Source organism: Rhododendron vialii, chromosome 10a (genome assembly GCF_030253575.1).
Source record: "Rhododendron vialii isolate Sample 1 chromosome 10a, ASM3025357v1".
Taxonomy (NCBI): Eukaryota; Viridiplantae; Streptophyta; class Magnoliopsida; order Ericales; family Ericaceae; genus Rhododendron; species Rhododendron vialii.
Genome location: NC_080566.1, coordinates 16,573,354 through 16,600,377, shown reverse-complemented (window position 1 = coordinate 16,600,377; position 27,024 = coordinate 16,573,354). Strand labels below are relative to the sequence as shown.

The 27,024-nt window shown below is 37.6% G+C and overlaps 3 protein-coding genes and 1 long non-coding RNA gene across 4 annotated transcripts; 2 read left to right on the top strand and 2 right to left on the bottom strand.

Annotated features, from left to right (window-relative positions):
* LOC131303708 (uncharacterized) lies at window positions 1-1,066 on the top strand. Its single transcript, XM_058330704.1, has 3 exons — window positions 1-317; window positions 407-504; window positions 712-1,066. The coding sequence occupies exons 1-3, from the start codon at window positions 11-13 to the stop codon at window positions 955-957; spliced, it is 651 nt and encodes a 216-aa protein (XP_058186687.1). The 5' UTR covers window positions 1-10; the 3' UTR covers window positions 958-1,066.
* A 4,315-nt stretch (window positions 1,067-5,381) lies between these two features.
* LOC131302953 (uncharacterized) lies at window positions 5,382-6,334 on the bottom strand. Its single transcript, XM_058329745.1, has 2 exons — window positions 6,236-6,334; window positions 5,382-6,164 (listed from the first exon to the last, which is right to left on the bottom strand). The coding sequence occupies exons 1-2, from the start codon at window positions 6,332-6,334 to the stop codon at window positions 5,382-5,384; spliced, it is 882 nt and encodes a 293-aa protein (XP_058185728.1).
* Window positions 6,335-9,399: 3,065 nt separating this feature from the next.
* Window positions 9,400-10,284, top strand: LOC131303732 (uncharacterized). The gene is made up of 2 exons (XR_009192165.1): window positions 9,400-9,700; window positions 10,121-10,284. It is a non-coding gene; the product is annotated as an uncharacterized LOC131303732 (long non-coding RNA).
* Window positions 10,285-20,543: 10,259 nt separating this feature from the next.
* LOC131304392 (mitochondrial uncoupling protein 3) lies at window positions 20,544-25,390 on the bottom strand. The gene is made up of 2 exons (XM_058331613.1): window positions 24,866-25,390; window positions 20,544-21,353 (listed from the first exon to the last, which is right to left on the bottom strand). The coding sequence occupies exons 1-2, from the start codon at window positions 25,307-25,309 to the stop codon at window positions 20,811-20,813; spliced, it is 987 nt and encodes a 328-aa protein (XP_058187596.1). The 5' UTR covers window positions 25,310-25,390; the 3' UTR covers window positions 20,544-20,810.
* Window positions 25,391-27,024: the final 1,634 nt, after the last annotated feature.

The window sequence follows — 27,024 nt, the reverse complement described above, 5'->3', positions numbered from 1 at the left end:
GCCGTATGCTATGAACTCGTATCTATTGGCACCAACTAAAGCGGTTGCGATGATTCATAGTGGTAGCCAATTCTGGTATGTAAAAATGGAAAATTCCCACTTTACAATTGGATGGATGAATGTAGTCCATGCTCACAATATCGGCAAGAATTATTTGCTTCTATTTTCTTGTGCTGGGCACCTTGAATTCAATCTATATATATTCAATGAAAATAATTATGAAATCGTGTACGATTGGACTACTATTTCACCAATCCAGTACTCAAATGCACCCAATGATTGGGATTCACACGAAGCTTTCTCTCACCTCATCGGAGGTGAGCTACTTATCAATAGCACTTTCTTTATTTAATCCTCTATTATGGATGCAGTTCAATAAATACCATTTTCCTTTCTTTATGTTTAGATGTCATGGTCATTGCATTTCTGCCAATAAGCTATCGAGCTACTTGCCATGCTTTCCGCACTACTATCTTTGTCAAAGCTGACATCCTTGAAAAACAGGTAACATTACTTATCTAATATGCCTTCACTGCCTAAAAAAACTTATATTTACTGCTTCAGCTGCTCATTTCTTGCATCTATCATTCACAGAAATTAACTAAAAGACTAAACGGATTTTACTTGCAATCTGGATTCAAAGAAATTACGGTGGTAGTGTGTGGAGCACGGTGGCCTGTGCAATATGATGGTGCATACTTTTGTGGTCAGCTATGGGAAACATTTGTTGCTGCATATAACTTACAAGCTGGCCACATTCTGATTCTTAGTCCCGATATCAAGCTGCGGTTGCATGTTATGGTGCTTCATTTGAATGATCATGAAGAGATTTATGATTGGTATTCAATACCCTATGACGAAGAACCTTTGATTTGGAAATTCACCCTATTTATGACGCATATTAGAAGGAAGAGAATGACAAGAAGAATATATTTTGTAAAAATTCCGAGCGACTAAGCGTGTGAGCTATTTTGGAAGTTAAGTTAGTAGACTTCAAAGCATTTGGCTAGAAACAATTTTCTACTATGCCTGTATATCTTTGGTTTCCATGACTTCAGTTTGTGAATCTTGGTATTCCATATGGATATCCATGTAGGTAATCAACCTTAATTTCATGTCCATTGATATTGTTGGTCTCTATTCTTTTTACTCTATCAAAGCTAACTAAAAATTTCATTCGATATAAAGCCCTCCAGTTACTAAGCCCAAATGAAAGCACTTCAATGAGTGAAATACTGCCCACAATTTATCTTTTCTTATCACATGATAAATCCCAATTTATGTATTCTCAATAGTTAGTAATTTAATACCAAACTAACCATCTATCGATTTACTTTTGATAAAACCAATGGAAGATTAGTTAATAATTTAGTACTAAACTTTTAAAACTCGAGTTTTGTAAATGAAAGGCTTCAGAATTGCTAAACTATTTGCATACTACTATTGCATAATTTATTGGAAAAAGAAACTTCAGATCTTTGGGATAAGTGTTGTTTTATAATCTCTTGATGTCTAAATTTGTCAAAACTTTTAGCTCATAAATGAAGAAGCGCGCAAAATGTTATGAGGCACAAACAAGATTGGCTTTTCATAAAATAAAAACTTGCAGCAATTGCTGATAACTCGAACGAAAACATCAGAGCTTCTTGCTCAAACGCAAACCTTCCCAAAACAATTATCTGGACTCAACGGTTTCAACTTTACATGAAATCATAGAGACAAAATTGACTGAATCATCGCACCTACTCCATTAACAAAGAGAACCCATTCTTCAAAAGTTTCAATACCCATTCCCTACACTTGAATTAACATTGTCCATTTTTTAAACTCGCTTATAGATCTACAAATACAAAGAAATTATCAAATGCTATATGAAAAGATCACAAATAGAATATTCATGACATCATCCCAAATAGTAGCTTCATCGATTTTCTCTACCTTGCATGTGCTTCTTCAACCATAATTTCAGTACAATGCAATATTTTAAGATACATAGATATAGACATAATGACTATATTGTACTTCCAAATTCTAATGTACTGACATCTAATTTAGTGATGCAAGAAATCTGCAATAGAATCCTAAATTCCAAGAATACTCCCATCATTAGTACCATCTAAATAGTTAAAAACTCCCAACCAAAGTATAACTTCAAAACGGCAACAAAACAGTTAACCACACCAACACTTGTTTTTTGTTCAAGAACGACTAGAACTAGTTCCTCTTTACTTCCTTTCCCACTACCACCTTCAGAACAAACTCTCAAAATCTTGAAACACATTTGTGAATCCAGCTAAAGAAATTCAAACAATCCACTGGTCTACCAATCATCGATTAAATTGATCAAGGTAGGCATAAAAACTTATATCTTTAGTGCTTGACTACATGCTTGTAGATTTGTAAAATCTTTCTCGATTACAACTATTGGAGCTCCACCTTACTATGCATCCTGTCCTAACTTTAGCATTCACTTTTCGATAATGCTTGTGGTTTCTCTTTGCATAAACTATTCCAGCAGCTGTGATTTCTAAAAACTGTAATTTCAAACATCATGTTCATCCACTCACAAGAGCAAACTATCTTCCTTCACCTATCTTGGTTGTAGCTTATGCACTTGCTTCTTCGCAGAATACACTGTCATTACCTTTGTTAAACTGATCACCTTGTATCCTCAAAATTTACATAATTTAACGCTATTAAGCTACCATTACTCATGCTTCAACCTGCTAAAGTCCCATCCAGCCTTAGCTTCTTTGGTTACTAAGTTTAGTTACTAGAATGTACTGGATAATGCAATTTCAAATTCAAACTGAGTACCCATTCATGCTCATGAAAAAAAAATACCAAAAAAGCAAAAACTGCCTGTGCACTTCCCATACACAAAACATGCATCGATTCATTGCTAAATAAATACTTGTTTATGTATCTGCTCCTTACCTCTAACCTTTTCTTATTCCCCTCGCCAGGAACATTAGCTTCATAAACATGCCTTCCAATCTATTCTTAATCACCGTAAACTGTCACATTTATGAGGAATAAAGCAGATCGAAAAAGACGTCCTAATTAAATTCCTCCATTAAATTACCTATACAACAAATCCAATCCACTTGCACATCCCCAACTTTTGGCTTACCGGAATGCATCTTTCGAAAACGGCAAATCATAACATAAAACCATCTACCAAGATCTACAAAGCACTTTCACTTACCAGAACACATGGAGTTTTTCCTAGGCCACTTTCTGCATTAACAACTTCAAGTTATTTCTATATTACTTGTGCTATAAAGGGGTCATTGTTTCAGTGGTACTTTGAGAGCAACCACTATGAGTATATTGCCAAATGTTAGGTCTGTCTTCAATCCTCCCCTGCCCATACCCCCAATGATTGGGGACTACATGGGTTTTGTTATTATTTGTTTGTTTGTTGTTGTTTACTTGTGCTATACTAGATACAAAATTCCATACCTCGATCTAATGACATTATTTCTGATGTCTAAAGGCTTCTTTCATCATGGCTTTGAGCTTTGAGGATCACTTGGCATCAACATGCCCACACTTTGTGCAAATTTATTCAATGATGCGTTCAAGAAATGAAATTACAACTGGAAAAGAATACTACTTCAGTGATTCAAATAACAACCATATAAAAGCCGCCGAAGTAGTACCATGCAATGGTGATGCCATCAGATATATCGCAGACTATGCTTTCATTCAAAAATATTCAACCTTATTTGATGTCGGCAAGGTGTTTGAATGGAAAAAACACAGCAAATTCAAGACTTGGCTGACAAATATTCTCAATGCAAGACCAAAGTTCATGCAACCATTCTACCGTTCTACAAATAATCTATTCATTCTGCGTAATCTTCGTCAACAAAATGATAAACTCGCTATCTTGACAAATATATTCAATAATCATTACAATTCATTACCACTCAGCTAAAAACATCGCAGCTCATATGTTTTTCTTTATACAACAAATCAACCTTCATGGTTTTTAGAGGTTGTAACTTCGATCAACGAACAACACCTCAAACTGGTTAGATCCTCTCCATAGTATTTTACTCAAAGAATTGTATCCAAAATCAAAACTCTAGCTAGAATTAACATATAGCATTCATATATAGCTAATGTCGCATAGCTTCAAGCAATATACACCTACACCATCAGAGACTATTGCTATAATTAACAGTGGTGATCGACTCTGGTACGTAAAAATAGAGAACGACAAATTAACGGAAGGTTGGGATAAGATTGTCGATGCACACAATCTTCAAGACAATTTTATTCTGCTCTTTGGCTATGTTAGACACTTGCAATTCGACCTTTTCATATTCAACACTGTAGGATGTGAGCTTAAGTATCAATGGTCTTCTACTTTACTAATTTAGCAACTCAATGCTTCCATTGTATGGGATACCAAAATGGCAATGCATAATGCCAACAACTGTAAGACTTACTCAATTAAACCAATTATAGTCAAAGTTCATTTTCCACTTTATAACTTCACTGAATCGCTACCGATATTTTACACCTACCAATATTGCAGCTGTGACATTAACTGCTTATTCACCACGCTTCTTTTGAGCTTCAGGCCATTCTGTGAGGTGTGCTATACTGCTGGCATACACAGATTTGCAACGATTGGTAAAACACTTTATTATATAACATGCATTTCTATGCCCATTAGTCTTCGATTCCTAACTTAACCCTTTGCCATTTTCAGAGCCTACCTCAATACTTCAGAGCATTATGCGATCAACATAACCGAAGAGAATCTATATTGATTTCAAAATCGAGGAGATGGACCATCGAATACACTAGCAGATTCTTCACAGGAGTCGGGTGGAAATCATTTGTTCATGCACACGAGCTATCAACCTACCACACATCAGTACGCAATCCTAATGTACATATAGAATTACATACCATGGTGTTTGATGCGAACGAACGTATCTACTCTTGGTATTGATATCATTATGTAAGGACCATGAACTTCTACCTAATGAATGCATGTGTAAAAACTAATCATATTTCATTTCACAGCAAACGTCATCATATTCCAATCCACAAAACAACGACATCACCTTGGCATTTTTTACTGAGCACGTGATTCGTGCAGAGCACGAAACCAGACACTAGTCTTATAAAAAGACTACGATTCTTCATGTGAATATCATAGCCTTTTTCTAAGAGTTGTCCCATATTCAAAATGTTGGTTTCCATGTTGGGGACATAATAAACATTTGAAATAAATTGGTGCCTTCCATTTTTTAGCAAATCAAAATTTTAATTCCTTTCATCAGAACTTTGGATTAATCTCCAAAGGAAACATTGCCGCTTATCAATTCATCAAGCTCCACAAACAAGCCTTTGTCTCCTCACATATGGTTGCTCGCTCCCGTGTCAAGATACCATGTATTCTTGTCTTCGTCTTCATTGCATTTATATGCCAATAATACCGTAGATTCTATTTCTTCCCCTTTGCTAACAAGGTTAGCTTTCTCTTCCACATGGTTAGTATCATTTTCCCATTCCCAAGAAAAATGACCAAACTTTTGACAATTATAAAATTTAACTTGAGATTTGTCATACCTTTGCCTTCCGTTGCCATAATTTCCTCTCCCACGACCTCTATTTGGTTGGAAATTTTGACTTCTTTCTTCATTGCCATACTGTCCTCCTCTCCCTTGTCCTTCTTCTCGGCCACGACCACGACTACGTCTACGGCCACATTCACGACCATTTTGATTCACTTCACATCTTTCATTTAGATTGAGCCTTGTTTGAAGAACTTGCTCCAATGGCTCTTTCTTCTTTCTATTGATCTTCAACTCATGGGTTTCTAATGATCCCATGAGTTCATCAATAGCCATGGAATCATGATTTTTTGATTCCTCAATGGCCGCAACAACATAGTCAAATTTTGAATCCAATGATCGGAGGATTTTTTCGACCACCCGGATATCATTCAAATTTTCACCATTTGCTTTCATTTGATTTATAACTGCCAAAACTCTTGAAAAATAGTCCAAAATTGATTTGGTAGTGTTCATTTGTAAAGCTTCAAACTCACCTCGAAGTTGGAGACGAACTCGCTTTACTTTGTCTGCTCCTTTGAAGGAATTTTGAGGATCTCCCAAGCTTCTTTGGCAGTTGTAGCACTTGCAATCTTCTCAAAGTTGGCTTCATCCACACATTGATAAATGAATGATTAAGCCCTTTTATCTTTTACCTTGGCGTCATGCTTTTTCTTTTGGGTAGTTGCATCAATTCCTTCAACGCCTTTTTCCACCACGTCACATACATCTTCTCCATCAAGAAAGGCCTTCATTTGAATACTCTAACGACCATAGTTATCTTTGACTAGCCGAGGGAATGGGACTCCTTGGGAGACATCATCTTTAACATGAACCGATCTTAGCTCTAATACCACTTTGTTGGAAGGGGAGGGTATCTAGTATATATTTGGACAAGATTTTTGAAGGGGAAGAGTACTTGTATTTCACTTAGAACTTGAACTTTTTTGACATAGTACATAATGAGTAGAACCCATCCATATTTATAGTGCTATATGAAAGGTTCTAGATATCTTTTTACAAGATAGTTTATAGGTAGCTTCTAGATTTTACATGTGACTGATACTCACAACAAATATCTAGATATTTTCCAAGGATCTTCTAGAATTCTTCTAGAAACAAGATATTTATACTTCTCCAAAAATATTTTTTATTTGGGCTTCTTTATTGGGCTTGTCTTGGACTTATTTTTTGGGTGATTTACTGGCTGGTCCAAAAAAAAGGATCAAAACTCTACCAGGCCCAAGCCCAACCCAAATGCACGCATAAGGATTTGGCCTATTTTTCTCCACAAAAAAACCCTTCTCTCTCGCTCTCTCTCTTTCTTTCTCTCTCTCGCCTCTCACGTTCGCCTTACGGTCCTCCGACTCCCTCCGCCAAGCCTTCGTGTGGTGCCGCCCCTAGACGGAGCTCGCTGACCACACCGCCTTCTCTCGGGCCGACACACTCGCCGTCGCCACCTCTCGCGTTCAAAAGAATGCCTCCTATTTCTGGGTCAACTACCTCACCGTGCTCACGGCCTACATGTATCAATTGTTCGGGTCGATGAAGACCTCATTCCCGACGGCAATGGACTCGATTTGGGTGGAAAGGTGGTAGGCAGCGATGTTCTGCCGAACCCAATGGAGGGCGAAGGAGGGGGTTTTGACGGTGGAAAGGAGGAGCTCGTTGGGGAGGTCAACAGTGACTTTGATGCCAGATCCGGAAAGGGATTTGAGGACGGCCTGGTCGATGTCATAGACCTCGACCCAGTTGATGCTCTAGGATTTGAGGAGTTGGACTACTATGACGGTGGACAGGAGGTTGTCGGCGATGCGGCCGTAGTTCACCCCGATTGAGCCCCCATTTGCAAATGTAGCAATGGAGAATGGAAACTACACAATCAGAGTAAGTAAAATCGTTGTTACTATGGAAATGTATGTTGTTAAAGAGAAGAATTATGGGAGAAGAGAGGGCAAGGTGGGTGGTTGTGTTTTTACTTGATGGTGAGAATCAGTGAAATTCACGAGCTCGAAAAAGCTAGTGAAATTCAAGAACGGAGATGTTTGTGGACTGGAAGTAAAATAGGACAAGTAGTGAATTTTATTCACTTTCGTGAAAATTAGTGAAATTTGAGAAGTAGTAAATTTCACTATTTTTTTGAAGTAGTAGAAAAATTTGAGAAGTAGTGAATTTCACTATTTTTCCGAAGTTCAAAAAGGTAGTAAAATTCACAAGTTGCTCCAAAGTTCGTGAAATTCACGAGATTGGAACTCATGAAATTAACGAGCTTCAAGTCGCCGGCTAGAAAAGTTGCTGGCTAGTTAAATTCGTGAAATTTGAGAAGTAGTGAATTTGAAATTAGTGATGTTTAGGTTAACTAGTTTAACTCGTGAAATTTGACAAGTAGTGAAATTTGAAATTAGTGAAATTTGAGAAGTAGTGAATTTCACTAATTTTTTGAAGTAGTGAAATTTCGCCGGAAAAAATCGTCGAAAAAGTTGCTGACCGGAGGTAGAGGTGTCAAACCGGCCTGGTCAGCACGGGTATAGCACGGTCTTAGTGGGCACGCGGCACGGCAAGGGCATGGATGTAGTGACTCGCCCCAAATATTAATTTATTTTATTTAATGTGGCTGCGTGTAACTATATTTAGTAAGTAATGCATGGATTTTTTTTATATAGACGTGCATATACGTGTGTATGTGTGTTTGGTTGATCGGGTATGAGTTGTGTGCTACGGACCGAGTGCGTGGGACCCATATGTGATGGAGTTTTATATATATATATATATATATATATAAGCTTTTAGAGTTAACTATATTAATTGTTAGCTTGTGGAAGTTAGTGTAATGACTCAAAACATTTTAAAAGATGGAGCAATAGCTTGATTCTTGAAGGGCCATAGTGCAATTTTGCACTTAAAAGGTGGAAGCTACCAGAGAGAACTCATGAGTTCTCTGTTTTCCTTTTTTTTTCTTTTCCGTTCACTCCCTCTCTCATTCTCTCTCTCCAACTCTATTCAACAAACCCTCATGCTTCAACACCAAAATCGAAGGTCAAGTCTTGTGAATCTCGCAAAAATACTAGCAGAAAACGTGATCTACGGACAATAAGCTACGCATCTATCCGAACAAAATCTCAATCGGTCAAATTCGGGATTTCATGGCCATTTGGGGATTTCTCTCTTTGAGATAGGATTTTGTGCTAAATAATTAAATATGGGTGTGTATATGCCTTGGTGTGCACTTAATTCGAGTTTTTGGTAGAGTAATCAAATTATGAGCCAAGCCCTAATTTATATGTTTGGAATTGTGTGCTATACATAATTTTTGTGAATGATTTTGTTGTTATTCATGGTTAGGGTTGATATTTTACTGCTTTTGGCATATTTGGTCTTCATTAGTAGTGGGTTCATGTAGAGACTCGTAAAATTTTTGTTATTTTTTTTAGTCATTTAAATAAATGGAAGATCGTATTTTAACTAGGTTATATGTTTATTAATGTGGGAGTACGGATTTACGTCTACCGTTGTGTATCGTACATTCGAAGAATAATAAATTTTGAGTTTCGGTGTTAAAATGATGTTTGGAAGAGTTGGTAGCGATCGGGGTTTGATTCGATGAACGCTGGCAAAAATTTTCAAGTCTGTCCGCGATGTACCTGTACCGTGGTTTACCAGTACCGGTACATCAGGCAAAAATTTTTGATTTTTCAGCACGCGATTCAGACACTATAAATAGACCTCTTATGTGGTTTGGATACTTGTTAGATTTTGTGTAGACTATATTGAATTTATCCCATATTGGCTATTTTGATGACTTTGGATGGGTATTTGAGGAATTTTATGTTGATTTGGTCTTAGAGCAGTATGGTAATATTCGGATTGTCATTTTCATGATTTTGAGTTGGGTCACTAGGAAACTCGGGTCAATTGTGATGCCATCGGTGCAAGTCTGTAAACTCACTTGGGTCAATTGTGACGCCGTAGGTGAAAGTCCGTAAACCTATTTGGGTCAATTGCGACGCCGTAGGTGAAAGTCCGTAAACCCCCGCGGGGTAGGTTGCGTTGTCCTTTGGGTTAGTAGCCCGTAAAGTGCATGTGCTAGAGACGTCTAGTACGGCGGTTGGTTGGTTGTATCGGTGAGCAACTCATATAATTTTATGTCTCAGTGTAGAGTAAATTTGATATTTGATTTGGTTGGCTATTCTACTATGAGCTTTGTTATTTTCCGTATCGACTTTTATGGGTAATTTCCTTTATTCAGGACTTGATTTGAGTTCATGGTTTAATAGCATTCTTTTGAGCATTTGAAGGGAAGAAAAAAAATGGAAACACTTAACATTATGCATGGATTATTTACGCTTCTTTGTACTTGACATTGAATTGGGAGATTTAATAACTTCATTTAAAACATCGGACGAAATGAAGCATGGAAAACTTTGCAATACTAGTATATAAAAGAGCATACTTTGTATATCAAGCTTTGCATGTTCATATCTTTTCATTTAGCGTATTTTCTGCACGAGCTGTGGCTCATGTTGTTAACTCAAATTTTTCAGGTTTCGAGATGGATTCGAAGGCTTAAAAATCATGGATATGTTCTAGTTCTCTTTTTTTTTTTTTTGAACTTAATCGGATACTTGTACATATTTGTTTGTAAGGAGGCATGAGGCATGTAAACTTTAACTTTATTTTGGGAATGTAAAATTGTAGATTGAGAGAACAAGGCCTGGATGTGTATAAAAAATAGTGTACTTTGGAGTTTATTTGTAATAAAAGGCGGGTCGTGACAACGGAAGTGAGCAGGAACGACACGGGCACGGCACGGCACGGCATGACACGGAAGTGGGATGGGGCATGAGTCACGACACGATTCTAGCCAGGCACGACACGGGCACGAGCACGGAAGTAGGACGAGAAGGGCACGACACAACATGGTTCTAGTCGGGCACGACACAACACAACACTGTTCTCTTCGGGCACGGCACGGCACGGCACGAGGCAAGGAAAAACCAAAAAAAAAAATTGTTATTAAATAAACAAGAGATTTCAGATTATACTTTACTTTATTTCTATGTATTTTTTTATAATCCAATAATTTATTAATCTTTTCCTTTTATTTAACTAAAATAAGCTTTTAAAATATTTTATATGATTAAGAAAATTTGAATCAAAATTCAAACATGATAATATATCATTTACCACGCATATACATTGTGTTTAATCTAATAAAGATTTTTAAAAAAATACATAGAAAATAAATAAGAAAAAAAAACTAATTTTAAAGAAAAAACCTCCATGTGATTCGAACCCAAGTCTTATGGAATTTCTCACACATCACAAACCATCAAGGCCATTAGTCATATTATGTTTTTACTTGGAACAACTAATAATAAATAAGAAAAAAATTGGTTTTAAAAAAACAATCTCCATGGGGTTCGAACCCAAGTCCTTGGACTTGACACATATCTCAAACCACCAAAGCCAACAATCTTATCGTGCTTATAATTGGAACAACTAATATATATATATATATATTATATAATTCTATTCTATAAAAACGGGCCTCTTGTACGGTAACCACACTATTGCAACAAAATTATGACAAACCATACTGTTCATTTTGTTGTTCTTGGTGTTTTAATCACTCTTGTAAATTTTCGGGTCTATCGGGTTTTGGAAGCCCTTTCATCGGGACGTAGATTCATTAATAGGAAATTTTTTGTTATGTACGATCAAGTATATAACGATAACCAATTTACTTTATTTTTTGCACGAATGATATAATCACTCCCACATAAAAGGTAGACGGTTCCAATTTTCAAAAAACAGCTCAAGTGGCCCTCAAGTGGTGCATTATAGGATTTTAACGCCTTTGGAATCACCGAATGTGTTCAGATCACATGGTTTCTGACATTCTATTATCACCTATTTAGGGAGAATGATAAATTTGGTAAGATCTTAAATCGTAATAATTTAGATCGAACATTCAAAAAAATGAGTCTGCAGCTACCTTTCAATTCTATACATCCAACTTATCTGGTTCTAAACCAATGTATTCTGCTATAGTCCAATGTACGCTAGCCACACAATTGTGACACAATTATGACGATCCATACTGTTCATTTTGTGTTCTTGGTGTTTTAATCACTCTCGCAAACTTTTCGGTCTATCGGGTTTTGGAAGCACCTTCATTGGGATGGAGATTCATTAATAGGAAAAATTTTGTTATGTACAATCAAGTATATAACGATCCAATTTACTTCATTTTTTTGCACGAATGATATAATCATTCCCACATAAAAGGTAGACGGTTTCGATTTTAAAAAAACTGCTCGGGCGGCCCTCAAGTGATGCATTATAGGACTTTACGAGAATTTTTCTTTATTGAGTGCATATGGATTATGGTGCGACTGTTGCACATGATCACGCATTAGTATAAATAGAAAGAGATGAGAGCCCTAGCATCCCACTCTCTCAATCTCTCTCACTCTCATCTCAACGTCTCTCTCTGACTCTCTCATTCACAACGTCCCTCTCTCTCACTCACATATCTAATCTCTCAAACCATCAAACGCCTGAGGCTCTCTCTCTCTCTCTCTCTCTCTCTCTCTCTCTCTCTCAACGTCTTTCTCTCTCCCTCTTAACTCTCAAACAGTGAAGCCCTAGTTGATGATCTGTGGTGACTGTCTTTACCGTTTCCATTTTCGGCGATGAGTCGGTGACCAATCAACGACTGTCGTTTCCATTCCGTTGCCGTTCAGCGACTCAAACGACTCAAACCCTAAGTCAAACGACTCAAACCCTAGATCTACAACTAGATCTGAGTTTGCCCGACTCACCTCTGTCACGTTCAGCGATTCAGACGTTCAGTTTAGCTCACGATCAGTCACTCACGAGTCAAGACTCACCTCTATATGTCTCTCTCTCTCTCTCTTCTCTTATAGTGATACCAGTTCTTTACGTGTATGAATTACAAGATATATAGTCCAATAAGAAGTCTAGGGTTTTACGGTTTTTAGGGTTAGGGTCGAAACCCCAATTTAGAAACCACAAAATTATGAGTACACAAAGTATGGATTCTGTAAGGCTTTCGTGTATCTAGGGACTAGGGTTACAAATTTAGGGCTTTCGTGTTTCCCCTTCAATAACCCCCTGTTGTGGTGTATTTTTTTTTTTTTTTTTGTAGATGGATGTTGGTAATTTTGATTTTGGCATGGGGGATCGTAACCCCCACTCTAATTCTTTTGATGATGAACATCAACTTCCACAAAACCCTGTTGAACCACATGGTATGGATTCTGTAGGTGACGCTGCAACAGATTCTACTCCTGCAATTTCAAGCCGTAGTGGTGCAAAAAGGCCATGCACATCATGGGTATGGAATCATTTCACTATAAATGAACAGTTCAAGGATGAAAATGGTATTGACATAGGAACTAGGGTTGTATGCAATTATTGTGACACAAATTATAGCTCCGTAAGTGAGCATGGCGTAGGGCAGCATAGTAGACATATTAGAAGTAAACATAAAGAAAAAATTGTTCAAGTCAGTGGTGAATCTATTAGTAGTTTGCAAAATTTTGTTTATTCAAATGAAAAAATGAGACATGGACTGGCCCTTTTATGTAGCTTCAGTAAAACAACCATTTACTTTTGGTGATGATATTAGATTTGAATATTTTGTCCAAAATTGTCTAAATCCTTCATTTGCTAAAGTTTCTAGAAATTCAACCCATAGTGATACGAAGAAAGCTCATAGTGAAGTTAAAAAAGATTTGATTTGTGAACTTGTAAGACTTGGTGCAATAGGTTTTACTTCTGATATGTGGTCTGGTATAAATAATCGTGGTTATATTTGTGTGACTGCTCATTATATAGACTCTAGTTGGACTTTGCGAAAAAAAAAATTATTGTTTTCCGTTTAGTGGAGTTCCCTCATGATGCTGATCAGATTTTTGAAAGTATTATAGGTGTTTTTAGGGATTTTGAAGTTGTTAATAAAGTTTTGAGCATTACTTTTGACAACCATACTGCTAATACTGCTACAATTCCATTGTTTAAAAGAAATTTGACTCCTCCATATTTTGGTGAATTATTGCATATTCGATGTGTGTGCCATGTCATTAACTTAGTTGTGCAAAATGGTTTGAAACATATAGCACCAGAGATTTCAAAAATTAGAGCTGTTGTTCTTTTTATTGCTACTTTCCCATCTAGGCAACAAAAATTTGATAAATTGTGTGCATCATGTTACAATTTTAAACCCAAAAATATGAACTCTGATGTTCAAACTAGTTGGAATTCGACCTACCTTATGTTAAAGTCTTGTAAATATAGTGATGCAATATCTGCTTTTGTTAATCAAAGGTATCGTGGTACTCCTTTAACTCCAGCTGATTGGAAAATTGATTTTGAGTTCATGAGATTTTTAAAAGTGTTTTATGTTGCTACCGTAGCTTGTTCAGGTGTTCATTATCTTACTTCTTGTATTGTGCTTAATCATCTGTACAATATCAGTCTCAATTTTCATAATCATTGGGAACGACAAATTTTGTAAATGCTTGTATAGATATGGAAGAAAAATTCAAAAAATATTATGAGGAAATGCCACCAATATTTATGTTAGCTGCAATAATGGACCCTAGGATGAAGTTAGTAGGTGTTGATTTGCTCTTAAGAGAGATTGGTACGAATTTAGGGATTACTACTTTACCTTCTTCTGCTTTTGTGAGTGATTTATTGACTACCATGTATGTTAAATATGACTCTAAGTTTGGTTCCAATGCTACCCCGTACTACTGCTCCTTTAACATCTTGTACAAGTAGCAATGATGCATCTTGGTTTCTTCTTAGTTCAAGTTTAGGAATATGAAGTAGCACTATAACTTCACGCATTAAACTTTCGAAATATTTGGACCTAGAATCTGTTAACGCGAATGACTTGCTTAATTTTGATATCTTAGGATGGTGGGAAAAAAATGAAGATAAATATCATGTTCTTTCAATCATGGCACGTGATCTACTAACACCTCCTGTGTCTGCTCTACATGACGGTGGCACTTGGGAGTTGGTTCCTCTTCCGCTAGGAAAGTCTACTGTTGGTTGTAGGTGGGTCTTTACAGTCAAATATCATCCTGATGGGTCTGTTGAGTGTTACAAAGCTCGTCTTGTTGCTAAGGGATATACTCAGACTTATGGTGTTGATTATGCTGAGACTTTTTCTCCAGTTGCCAAGCTTGGTTTTGTCCGCCTTCTTATCTCCCTTGCAGCCAATCTTGGTTGGCCTTTATTCCAGTTGGATGTTAAAAATGCCTTTCTTCATGGGGATCTCCAGGAGGAAGTTTATATGGAGCAACCACCTGGGTTTGTTGCTCAGGGGGAGCGTAATCAGGTATGTCGTCTTCGCAAAGCACTATATGGTCTTAAGCAGTCTCCTCGGGCCTGGTTTGGCAAGTTCAGTGATGCAGTTTTGAAATTTGGAATGAGTCGCTGTCAGTCTGAACATTCGGTTTTCTCTCTCATCTGACCGAGGGAAAGTATTATTGATTGTTTATGTGGATGATATTATTATTACAGGCAATGATCAAAAAGGTATTGATGAGTTGAAGGTATTTCTGCAGAGTTAGTTTCATACCAAAGATCTGGGAATGTTGCGATATTTTTTGGGTATTGAGGTTGCACGATCTAAAGATGGCATTAGTTTATCATAGAGATATTCTAGATGAGACTGGTTTATTGGGGTCAAAGCATGTCGATACTCCTATGGATCCTAATGTCAAACTGTGTGTTGATCAGGGGGAGCTGTTTTCTAGCCCTGACCAATATTGTCGCTGGTTGGTAAATTGAACTATCTTACTATTACACGTTCAGATATCTCGTTCGCAGTTAGTATTGTGAGTCAGTTTATGTCTGCTCCTCGCTTTCCACATTGGGAGGCCGTTCTTAAATTGTAAAGTATCTCAAGACTCATCCAGGATGTGGTTTGTTTTATCGAGCTAATAGTCACTTACGTATTGAGGCTTTTACTGACTTTGATTGGGCAGGAGGACCTTCTGACAGGAGATCCACTACAGGATATTGTGTTTTTCTAGGTGGAAACCTTGTCAACTGGAAGAGTAAGAAACAAACAGTGGTTGCACGGTCTAGTGTAGAGGCAGAGTATAGAGCTATGGCCCACACGACATGTGAGATTGTATGGGTGCGATCTTTTCTTGAGGAGATAGGATTTAGCGTGCAATTGCCAATGAATATGTATTGTGATAATCAGGCAGCAATTCACATTGCATCCAATCCGGTATTTCATGAGAGGACTAAGCATATTGAAGTTAGAATCATCTGGTGCGTGAGAAGTTAGTTGGTGGTGTAATAGCTACTCCCTTCGTGTCTACAAGTGCTTAGTTAGCTGACATGTTTACTAAGTCATTGTTCAAGTCCCGGTTAGAGTTGTTATGTAGCAAGCTGGGACTTTGTGATATCTATTCTCCAGCTTGAGAGGGAGTGTTGGAATATTTAAGTAGTTGTTATGAGTCTTGTCCCACATTGGTTAAACAAGTCTTGTAACAAGTTATCTCTTAATATAAATAATAGTTATTTGTGTTAGGGTTCATTAACACCCTATACACTTTTTCTCATCTATGACAACAGGTTTCACCCATCCAGGCCATTGTGTCGTACGGCTCCAACTTCCAGGAGACAGACAAAATACTAAACGGGGCAAGGCGACATGCCTGCCGTGAACAAAAAACACAGAGAAAGTACGTAAATTGTGCGTTTGGGAGGTGGTGTGTGTCTAGTTGATTGTGGCGTGCGCCAAATGAAGTGATGCATGCCAGTCACTTTCTTTGCAGATCCGGACTCAGGGAACAGCAATGGCTACTGCCCTGGCCCGACCATCCCCCTCGAAGGTTACATCGTGATGGTGAGGTGTTGGCTACCTCTCTCAAGCTTTCGGATCTCTTGTTCTCCTTCGAAACTCGAAGGATTGAAGTGTACGAGTGTGTGTGTCTGGGTGCTCTCTCAAGACCCTAACTACTCTCTCTCTTTCATGAAGAAGACAAAGGAGAACGTGACTCTCTTTTTCTCTCTCCCTCTCTCTAACCTAACTTTCTGACTGGTTCTGTTTTGCAGGGGACTGACTGACCAACCGTCCAACCTCTAAAATAGTGGACGAAGCCCTACTTTTATAGGAAAACGGGCTATGTTACTGGAGCACAAAAATGGCCAATACCAACGTAGCGCGCATGACTGTTTTGACAAGACAGGCGTTGTCATTTCAAGTGTACTATCCCAAAAAGGTGCTAAACTAGAGCGTGCCTCATGTCTATTTGCGGTGCGCGTTATAACCATCTAGCGTACGTCGCTTTCTAGTGAATATCCTGGTTTTCTTGCCAAGACTCAACTCAAATACTTAGACTAAGTGCATTCGCTTCCTTCGAGTTGCAAAGGGGTTCACATTCGATCCAGTTGCCCTTTCGAAGTTATTTTCATCATCGGGGGTAGCATCCTTGGGATTGACCCCGGGGGTCCCAAATGGGATGTCTACAGACCCCCATAGTCCACAGAGGATCGTGCTGCTAACAGTCAACTCCCGCTTTGGAAAAGTTTAGTGTTCCACCATTAATTTGGATTTAGTTGCAAGTAGCTTCATATGAAAGTCACAACACAATAAGGGGCAGCGGCACTTCTACGAGTCGGCATGCACATGAATACCCTGAAGTGCAACCCATTGTTAAATGTCAAGCACCCAGCTCATAGACGATTGCACATAAGCCCAAGGACAAGTTCTTCGTAGAAGTAAATATTTTGTAGCCCTTCTATATTCAACAGTCTCCTACCATTCCATAGCAGTGATAGAGTGATAGTGGTGTAATTATCCAATGATTTTAGAATATTAAAACCCATTGGGACAACGTCCAAAACTTTCTTGGGAACTCCAATTTCAATGTCGTCTCAAGATTCTTCGTCAAGCTCGATGTCAAAAATTTTGAAACTTTTATACGTGGGAGAAACAATAATGCTACATACACAACTCTTTGGCACAAGCCCCACAACCCAACCACAACTGATGACATGATGCGCCAATTAATGTTATACAATATCTAATTGATGATTTTTTGGGGGTAAGTACTAATTGATGATTTAATGACTACCCTGGTAAAAATCTCGTGGAGGTGCCATTGAACACAATCTAACAGGCCTGATGAGGATTATTTCAAAAAAAAAAAAAAATATATATATATATATATATATATATATATATATATATATCATGACAATGTTTTCTGGATTTCTAAAAGAACTCTTCAATTTATGAAGCTAAAAACCTCATTACTCACTATGGTCCTACGTGCTCTTTACCTGGAAAATCAGGTGCCGTTCCTCCTGCACTGGAGATCCCAAATTAGGAGATTTGTAGCCCCGGTCCCGACAATCTAGCCTCCACACTGAATCCAGTGCTCATGTTTCTCATATCCTTGCCCCAGGCGAATAACTCATGAACTCAAGGCCACTATTTGTTAAGCAATCTTAACCAGTAGAAATATGTCATCTAAATGTTTAATCCACTTACTATCAAGTTACCTCATAAGACATGCCATCCACATCCAGATGCATGTTTTCATGGAAGGTCATCCTCCTATTCCTTCTAGGTACCCCTCAACAAACTCAGGGCTGTGAACAATCAAAATATATGGCACGCCACACCATCAGTGCATGATTCCAAATTATGTGAATTCCTATTAGCATTGCAACCTCCAGATATAAAAAGGTAACGAACCATGACGAAAGTAGTTTTGCTCATTCCATCCTTTATTAAAGCAATTAATAGTTTTTTTTTTTTGATAAACATGAACATGACAACTCGCTTAAGTTTCTAAGCAATTACCAGAGATCGTAAACATAGTCCCAAAACAAAAAACAACCCAAGCAAAAAAAAAAAATTTTTGATATTGGGAGGCAGCGATAGTAACCTATCCGATAGTACCATTTCCTAGGCACGCTAAACCTACTTATGCCGAAAAAGAAAAGCTCTTAAAAACTGCAAAATAGTAAGGAGAAAAATTGGTTGAAGGAAAAACAACACATTTAAAAGCCACTGAATTCTTCTCCATATCTCAGATGAATAGTATGTCATATCAGTGCCCAATTAATAAGTAGCTTCAAAGAACCGCACAATTGGGAATCGACAGACAACTTTAGCATAATTGAAGTAGCAATCAATGACCTAACAGATAACATCACATATATTTTATAGTGTATATCATAACTTACACCATAGAATTAAGAACCAAGTATAGGTTTAGACACATTTCCTTGTTCTATGGGTTAATCCATATGTGCGATCCTACAGAGAAGGGGGAAGGAGGTGGTTCTGTAGTTTTTGGCTGCCAAAGTGGAATAATTTTCTTAGAATTGAAAAATAATTTCCAAATTTAGCTTCATTTATAATAATCTAGAAGCATTTCAATTAAGAACGAGCATTTATGCAACAATACCTATTAATTCTTTTGTTTCTTATTTTCCTCTTAGATATAATGATACAACGTAGTAAACTACTCCCTTTAACATATTGCTAATCCTATGTAGTTATAACCTTTTAAGGATACATTTAATTCCACCATTATCCCTTTGTTTCCAACTTCCAAATGAATTTGCAGGCTATACCTACAATAGGTGATAGTTTGGGAAATTTATGAACTTCATGTCTTGACTTTTAAAATGGATATACATTTTGGAATGGAACATCTCAAACTGAAGGAGAAGACCAACGATACAGAACTAAGAGAGATTCATTTAGGGCTTGTTGAAGCCAACTAAAATGTTATTTCAAGATGATAGGAACATGTGCAAAGGGATGACATCTTACTATGGAATCCGCTGAAGTAGATATCAGAGGACCACGGAAAGCTTTCCTATTTGAAAAGTTTTATGGTAGTGTCCAAGCGTATCTCCCTAGTTAAGGCATATAGATTAGGCGTATCATTTTTCAGTATCTTTTCTAGGGCTATACACACACACACACACAAAACTTGGGTTTGCATTATCTCTGAATCAATAGTACATCGTTTGTTCCTCTGTTCTTCTTCACACATTAACAAGTGTATCCTACTGACATAATATCCCATCTGAGAATCATGAAATGCAACTCAAAGAAACGCTTGCATCAGAGTAAAACATGCAATGATAATGGATCGAACCATGACGTAAAGCTATTTAGATTGACTTGAACTCAAGCTATAATTACTACTAGAAGTCATAGAGCAGCAAAAGAATAGAATTTACTTTTACTAAAGTTTCACATTTGGGAACAAAATAAAAAATAAAAAATCGGGCTCGGGCTAGCTCTGTTCAAGCCATGGAGTTCCCGCAAAAACAGTTGGCTTGGGTTGAGTCCCCATGTGAACAAATCCAGGCTTAGGCATAAGTTAGGCCCAGCCCATGACCCCAATATAATTGGGCCAAAGGCTTGGGCACGGGTTCGGACTCGAGCCCGAGCTATATCTTACCTATAGTGTAGTAAGCTGGTAAGGTAAAAAAGAGCAAGCCTTAGTTTTATTTTTACTTCAAATTATGACCCTGGTTAAGGTAAAACCGTAAAATTGAGTTTCATTGTTGATACCCACTTTTTAGGAAGATGGAAAAAAGTGGATTTACTTTTGGATTTTCTTGAACATAACCACTATGCGTATAAAGTGTCCTACAATTGACAAATCTCTTTCAAAAGTTTGTATGCCAATATAGATTGTATCATAATCATATCATTAGTGAGACCTTGATTTTGAAATTGTTTTTAAGATGAATGACATTATTCAAATGCATGAATTAATGTTAGTTTTTCTATCTAATTTATTAGCACTTGACATTCTTAGAATGTTACAAATTTCCATTATTGGGTACATGTTTCATACCCTGGGTCCTGTAGTGCGGCAAATGCAGTATGGGTTGTAGTATGTTCTGGTGAAGCATTTCAAGACATCATCATCAGAACCCAGGCTGGTCATTTTATAGAGTTCATTGAGCACAACAGTCAAACAAACTAAGCGTTACATCTCAGTCAATTGAACATGGTACATGAATCCTTTTCCATTTATCTGAATCGAGAGGGATTCAAGTTCACAACCGAATTTAGGGAACTGCAACAATTGAACTCTGAATAAGATAAGCATTCCAATTCACAACTGAATCGAGCGAACTACAAGCGAACTCTGAATAAGATAAGCATTCAAATTCGCATCGACAAAGAATTTATCAGAAAGAAGAAAGCCCGGCTGCTTGTCTAAACTTCTCGTATGATACCCAGAACACAAATTGCCAAGGCCCAAGCCTTGCCCACGTAGGAAAGAATCCCTTCCAAAGGGCTCCCAGCCCTTCAACCCTCACCGTCTTCACAAGACAATGGAAAGAGTTCCTATACTTAACCTTTCCTTCATTGCTAACCATCTGATTCATCACCCTCGTCTTAACTACATCAGCTGGACAACTCAAAGCAGTCGCCGAAAGACCAGACATGATAGAGGCCAAAGTGTGTGCATATATGTTGTCACCGGCAATCTGATTTTGGATAATTAAACGTTTTGCGTGGTCATAGCAAGCTAATTCTCCCATGTTCACTAAAAATGCCCTTTGGACGTTTGGAAATACTCCTTTCCAAAGTCCGACAATGCCTTCTTTTTGTAAGATCTTATTTAAAGCATCGAAAGGGCCTGAGTACCTGGGTTGGAGACCTTGGCTTATCATACGACCATCTGCTTGCATCCTCACCTTAATGAGATCAGCTGGGCTTGCAATTAACTGTTCTATTATAGGGTAGACATAAAATTATGATGCCTTCCAAATACAAATAATAGCAAAAGAAAAAAGCAACGTTGAACCAAGAGACCAATAAATTTCAAGGTGAAATGATCATTGACCTATCAAAATGGTCCTAGGATAAAAAAAATAATGCATTCAACAGAGACGTTGCGTGGATTATTTTCCAGCAGAGATGCACTTGATTAATGAAGATAGTTCAAGATGTTGGTTTGGAGCTCCTTTAAGAGTAAAACAGGCATCAACTATGCATGTGATGTATCCTAAAGACATCAGTTTCAAGGTCCTCTGAAACTGTAACTGCGACAATCACTGAGCCAAAAACAAAAAGAGGGAAAAAGTGCACCATATCAAGTTCTCGTTATTATGTGAGGCCAACAAAAATGCTTATTATGTGATAAAGTGAAGATGATGGTTAGCATCTTTTTATTAGGAAATAGGTATGGTTAACCCATGAACAAGCCATCAGCTTCCACTTCCAATGCAAGTCACACTTAAGGCAAAAGAAGAATGATTGCCTACATCCATGTTCTGAAGTGTTTCTTATGACATACTAATAAGGTGTCAGCATCATCCTTCACTAAATCTCCATGGGAAACTCTTCAGCTATGAGCATCATAGATTGCAATGCATATGAAGCTTTGAAAGATATCACAATATATGTTAGAGTTATTAGGAAGAACTCAAAACTTACAGAATTCTAACAGTCTGAATTATTTGATTATGCTAGTCTGAGTTATTTTAGAGAAAATACAGTAAAAGGGACCCACTATTGAAGAAAATGTTTTAAAATAATTCCAGGATAAATATGAGCATAAAAAATCAGTTACATAGAGGAACCTACACCCCCAGCAATAGGATGTAGTGGAATCGCAGGGTGGTGGTCTATATTACTTTATTACTTGGTTACGAGATAACAAACGATGTTCTATGACATGAACTTTTTGACCATAGCGACGGAATTTAACAATTTATGTTTGCCGAGACCAGCTCTTGATTTTTATTTGTTACGGCATCACTTTGGAGAAAAGTGCTCAATGGGGAAGCGTTTATGTTCGAGGGGGAAACAGACATATTCCAGGTCTAGTTAAATCCATAACCTTGGTTCCACGATACGACTCCCATGTGAATTACAGAAAGTACAAGCATAAGGGTAATGGCAACAGTAATAATTTGAAGTATGATAGGAAGAATTCTTGGAATACAAAGTTTCTAACAGTCAGGTAATTCTAAAAGGGCAAACCCAGTGCACAAGACTCCCGCCATTGCGGGGTCTGGGGAAGGGTTGATGTATGTACCCCTACAAGAGGCTATTTCCGCGACTCGAACTAGTGACCTCTAGGTCACAATGGAGCAACTTTACCGTTGCGTCAGGCCCACCCTTCAGTCAGGTAATTCTAATTTTTAAGATTATCTTTTGTAATCAAACAGAGGATAAATTACGGGCCAGCCCAAAAAGTACCCCTTAATTCCCATTAAGTAGTATGACTCATTTTTATTTACTTGCAAGTCTAGCTAGGAAAGTGTAGGCCTCTTCTTGATGGTGCATTTTTAGATTGGGCTGGAGTTCTTGGGAATATGGGCCAATTACTTGGACTGGCTAGTAATTTATCCTCAAACAGATGCTCCCAAGGCCCTCCAGTGTAGTTTCACCATGGTTAACAAAGAACTGAAACATTCTAGTTAATAAGATAGAATGGCAAAGCTTCTCCAGGAATTCTTAGCACTCACGATGGGGAGTTTTCTCTATTGGAATGTGAACAAGATGAATCTTGTAAGAAAATTTGTGTTATCAGAAAAATCTCGCAGTTGGCTCAGCTTGGGTGTCTCTGGTCTAGGAGTGAAGAGGCCATATATCAATGACTTGCACCTGACATTTAAGCTTGTTCATTTCATTATCCAATCCGCAATGCCCGTGTGAAGCTTGTTTATTCAACAAGATTGCCGGACAAAGCAAAGCTTGGGATGTACCAACTTTGTTAGGCTAGTAAACTAGAAGACACAGTCATATAATAGTGGGAACCAATGCCATGTGTAACTAGCAGAAAGGAAAATGAATGTAGTCTCCTGTATTTATTGTTAATCCCAAATGTAATGAAGTCTAGGCTTGAGGCCGCCTGTACACGAGCTATCTTGTGCAGACATATAGCACTTCCACATTAGCAGTATTTGTGTTCTGTCCAGCGTGGCTGTGCACATAGGATTTTTTTTTTTTTTTTTTCTAACTAGACCATGGACCTCTTGCTCAGGCAGTTGTTCTAGAATGCAGTTGTATTTGGAATCTTGGTTTTCCTCTTGCTCAGTGATGGAGCATTGAGGGTTGTAGGGGAGCAACCATACCCCCAAAATTGGTAAAACTTCTGTCACTAATTCTGGTAGTAATTCATAAGATGTCAGCGAAATCATTATAAGCATTTGCAACCACAAATTACAAGAGATCGAGACCCCCTAAAGTTGACATGCTGAATCCGTCACTGATCTTGCTTAGTATAGATGCCATTCCCTTTTTTCTCTCTTTTCCTTTCTAGGTCTTAGATAACCTAGTTTATTGGCCTATCATGTGCCCTCTATGATTCCCAAGTTTATTAACCTAGTACAGAAAGTTCATTATACGGACCTCCATGATTGCCTAAAAGCCATCAACTAGCCAATCATGATCCGGAATGGAGTGAAGTTCAGTATCTATATTCCTCTACGAATCATGAACTCTATAAATCCAAATTCTCCATTTCAACGCAACTGCATCGACTTTAAAATCACAAATCTGCCATTCCAAGTAATCTACCAACATAAGCTAAGCATCCTAAGAGCATCTCCAACCTTTACTCTTTTAATTGACTCAGAATCAAATTCTAAGTAAAACCCCTCTAATTACTCCTCCAGTCCTCGACTCAAACCCATATCAGATTGAGTTTTACTCAAACTTTTTACCAAATTGCTCAAATTTTTTAAGGCTTGTTTTGCTCTTCATAATTTACAACTATGCCATTAACGAAGCTATTGCTCAAATTTGTCCTTATATTTGGGTATGTCAATTGGAGTACTTCGTACCAAATGAAGCTTTTGCTCAAATTTGCGTTCAGATATGATTAAAAATATGAGAAAAGAGCCCCTCCTTACTCAAATCTTGACTCAAACTCAAATTTGAGTAAGAATCACTCAAAACCCTCCTCCACTCCTTATCCAAACCTATACCAAAATTGAGTTTTACTCAAATTTAAACTGGTTAAACTCAAACCCTTACTCAAATTTTTTAAGGCAAATTTCACACCTTAAAATTTACGACTTTGCCATTAATGAAGTTTTTACTCCAATTTGTATATATTTGTGCTTGGGTTTGAGTTTACCCATTGGAGCACACAATACCAAATGAAGCCTTTCCTCATATTTTTACTCAAATTTGAGTGAAAATTTGAGTAAGGGGTGGACATGCTCTAATACAATAGATTCAAACCAGAAATAAATCAAGAACATGAATAATTCAGATAGATTACCTGAGCAAACACGCCGGAAACGCCCCCGATCAAAGCCTTGCTAGAGAGAGAAACCGGCCGATCATCCGGGAAAAAAGCGGTCCTCAAGTGCTCGTATCCCACGATTCGGATGGGGGTGTAAAAGAGGTGTCTGATAATCGCCGGGGTCAAGCCCTTGTACAGCCCTAGCGGGCCTTCGCGGCGGACAATGTCGGTCGCGACGCCGAAGGCAGAGGCGGAGCGGCGGGAAGAGGAGGAGGAGGAGTGAGAATCGTCGCCGTGGAGCTGAAGCCTTGTCTTCGTAATGTCGATGGGAAAGGTCGTCGTCTCCGCCACCATTGCCGAGAGTGACGTCAAGAGAATCTTCGTTCGAGCTGCTTTGTCTACGTCGTCTTCTTTCCCCTTCATGGTTTCGCTCTGTTCTGTATCAGATTCCGGCCTCTGTTCCCGGTTCATGAGTCTCATGAGGATGTCGAATTTTTTACCAGAGTACCACGTTTTTTAACGGATGTCTGCTGCATTACTCGTCTGATTGGAATTGAAATCATCTTGACAGTGGTTTAAAACATCGTTTTAATTTAATTTTTAGGTATCTATAAATTTATAGAAAAGTTAAAGGAAAATAGAAAAAAAGATAATCAAAACAAAAAAAAATACTAAGTATTTGAGAAAGAGTGAGAGAATATGTTACCGAGGACAGTGGATTCCGGGTATTGAGTGACTCACCGACAAGGACGATGACTGTTTGTGGCCGGACAATCATAAGAGAGGCTTTCATGAGAGAGAGATGGGGCGGTGACTACTATATATATTATATATATATATATATGTATGTATTTATCAACAAAACAAAAAGCGATTGGTAGCGAGAAAAAAAAATTGATGGCGTATTTGTAATATATTTGTAAGAATGTGAGTGCTTTCTTAAGAAAGTTGAAAAGCATACATGAGCTCTTAGATCAAATAAATCTCAACTATTGCAATAACTAGTCCCTACATCATTGTGTTTTATAATAGAGATTTTATAACCATACATATACACAAATACTATTTTACACACCCTCACATCTTTTAGTGGAACCTACATACACTGGAGGTATAGTGTGTCTGTGCACAATGTGAATGTAGGATAATTTGTGTAAATATTTGTGTAAGTGTTTATGGTTGTAGAATGATTGTCAACATGATACCGACTGCAAAAACAAACCTTACGTATCGATGGCACGCGGGGCCCACTCCGGGTCTCACACGAATGATCCGATCCATCCAATAATTTATAAGAAAAATCTGATTGGTATTGTAAAAAATCAGCTCAATTCGATATATGTAGGTGCTCGATCCATCATTTTTTTAAAATAGGAAAAAATGGAAAAGATTGGATGAAAAATGGAAAGACTGGATCGAGTACCTACACATAGCAGATTGAGCTGATTTCTCATTGGCCCATTCAGAACTATTTTTTAAAATTATTGAACGGCTCGGATCATCTGTGTGGGACCTAAAGTGGACTCCATGTGCCATCGATATGTACGATCTGTTTCCGTCGTTGTTTTCTATACCAGCATTGTTTAAAACATTTGGGGGATCTTTTCAAACTATTTGTAAAATTAAAATTAGCCCTGTTCCAAACGAAAAATAAGTCATGATTTTTTTAGAAGGCAATTTCAAATTAAAAAATAATGGGTTGATTGAAATTTAAAAAATATGCAATATGAATCTTGTTTGAAAGATATCGATGCGATCTTTTATATGGTGCAAAAAAATCAAAAAATTATTTTTTAATTTACATTATTTTTGAATTTGAAAATATGAAATAAGTACTTATTTTTTAAGATGGTGTTCTTGAACGGGGTGTCATATGAAATGATGCTACCAAAGTACTAGTAGTATGTTTATTGGAATAAGAGAATAAATTATATCCATCGCCCATGTAAAATCTTATTTTTTTACCACCATTCCATCCATTCTGGGCCCTATCGAGCGTTTAATGTTGTAATCTAAACTATTCATATTTTAAAACCCGTAGTCTATATTGTCATGCACAAAATCAGCTTGATCGGAAGTCGATAGATATATCAAAATTTGAATTTTGGTTTATAAAATGGACGATTTGATTCTATCAATAATAATAAAGATAAATTATCCATTTTGCAAAGCAAAAATCAATTTTTGATACATTC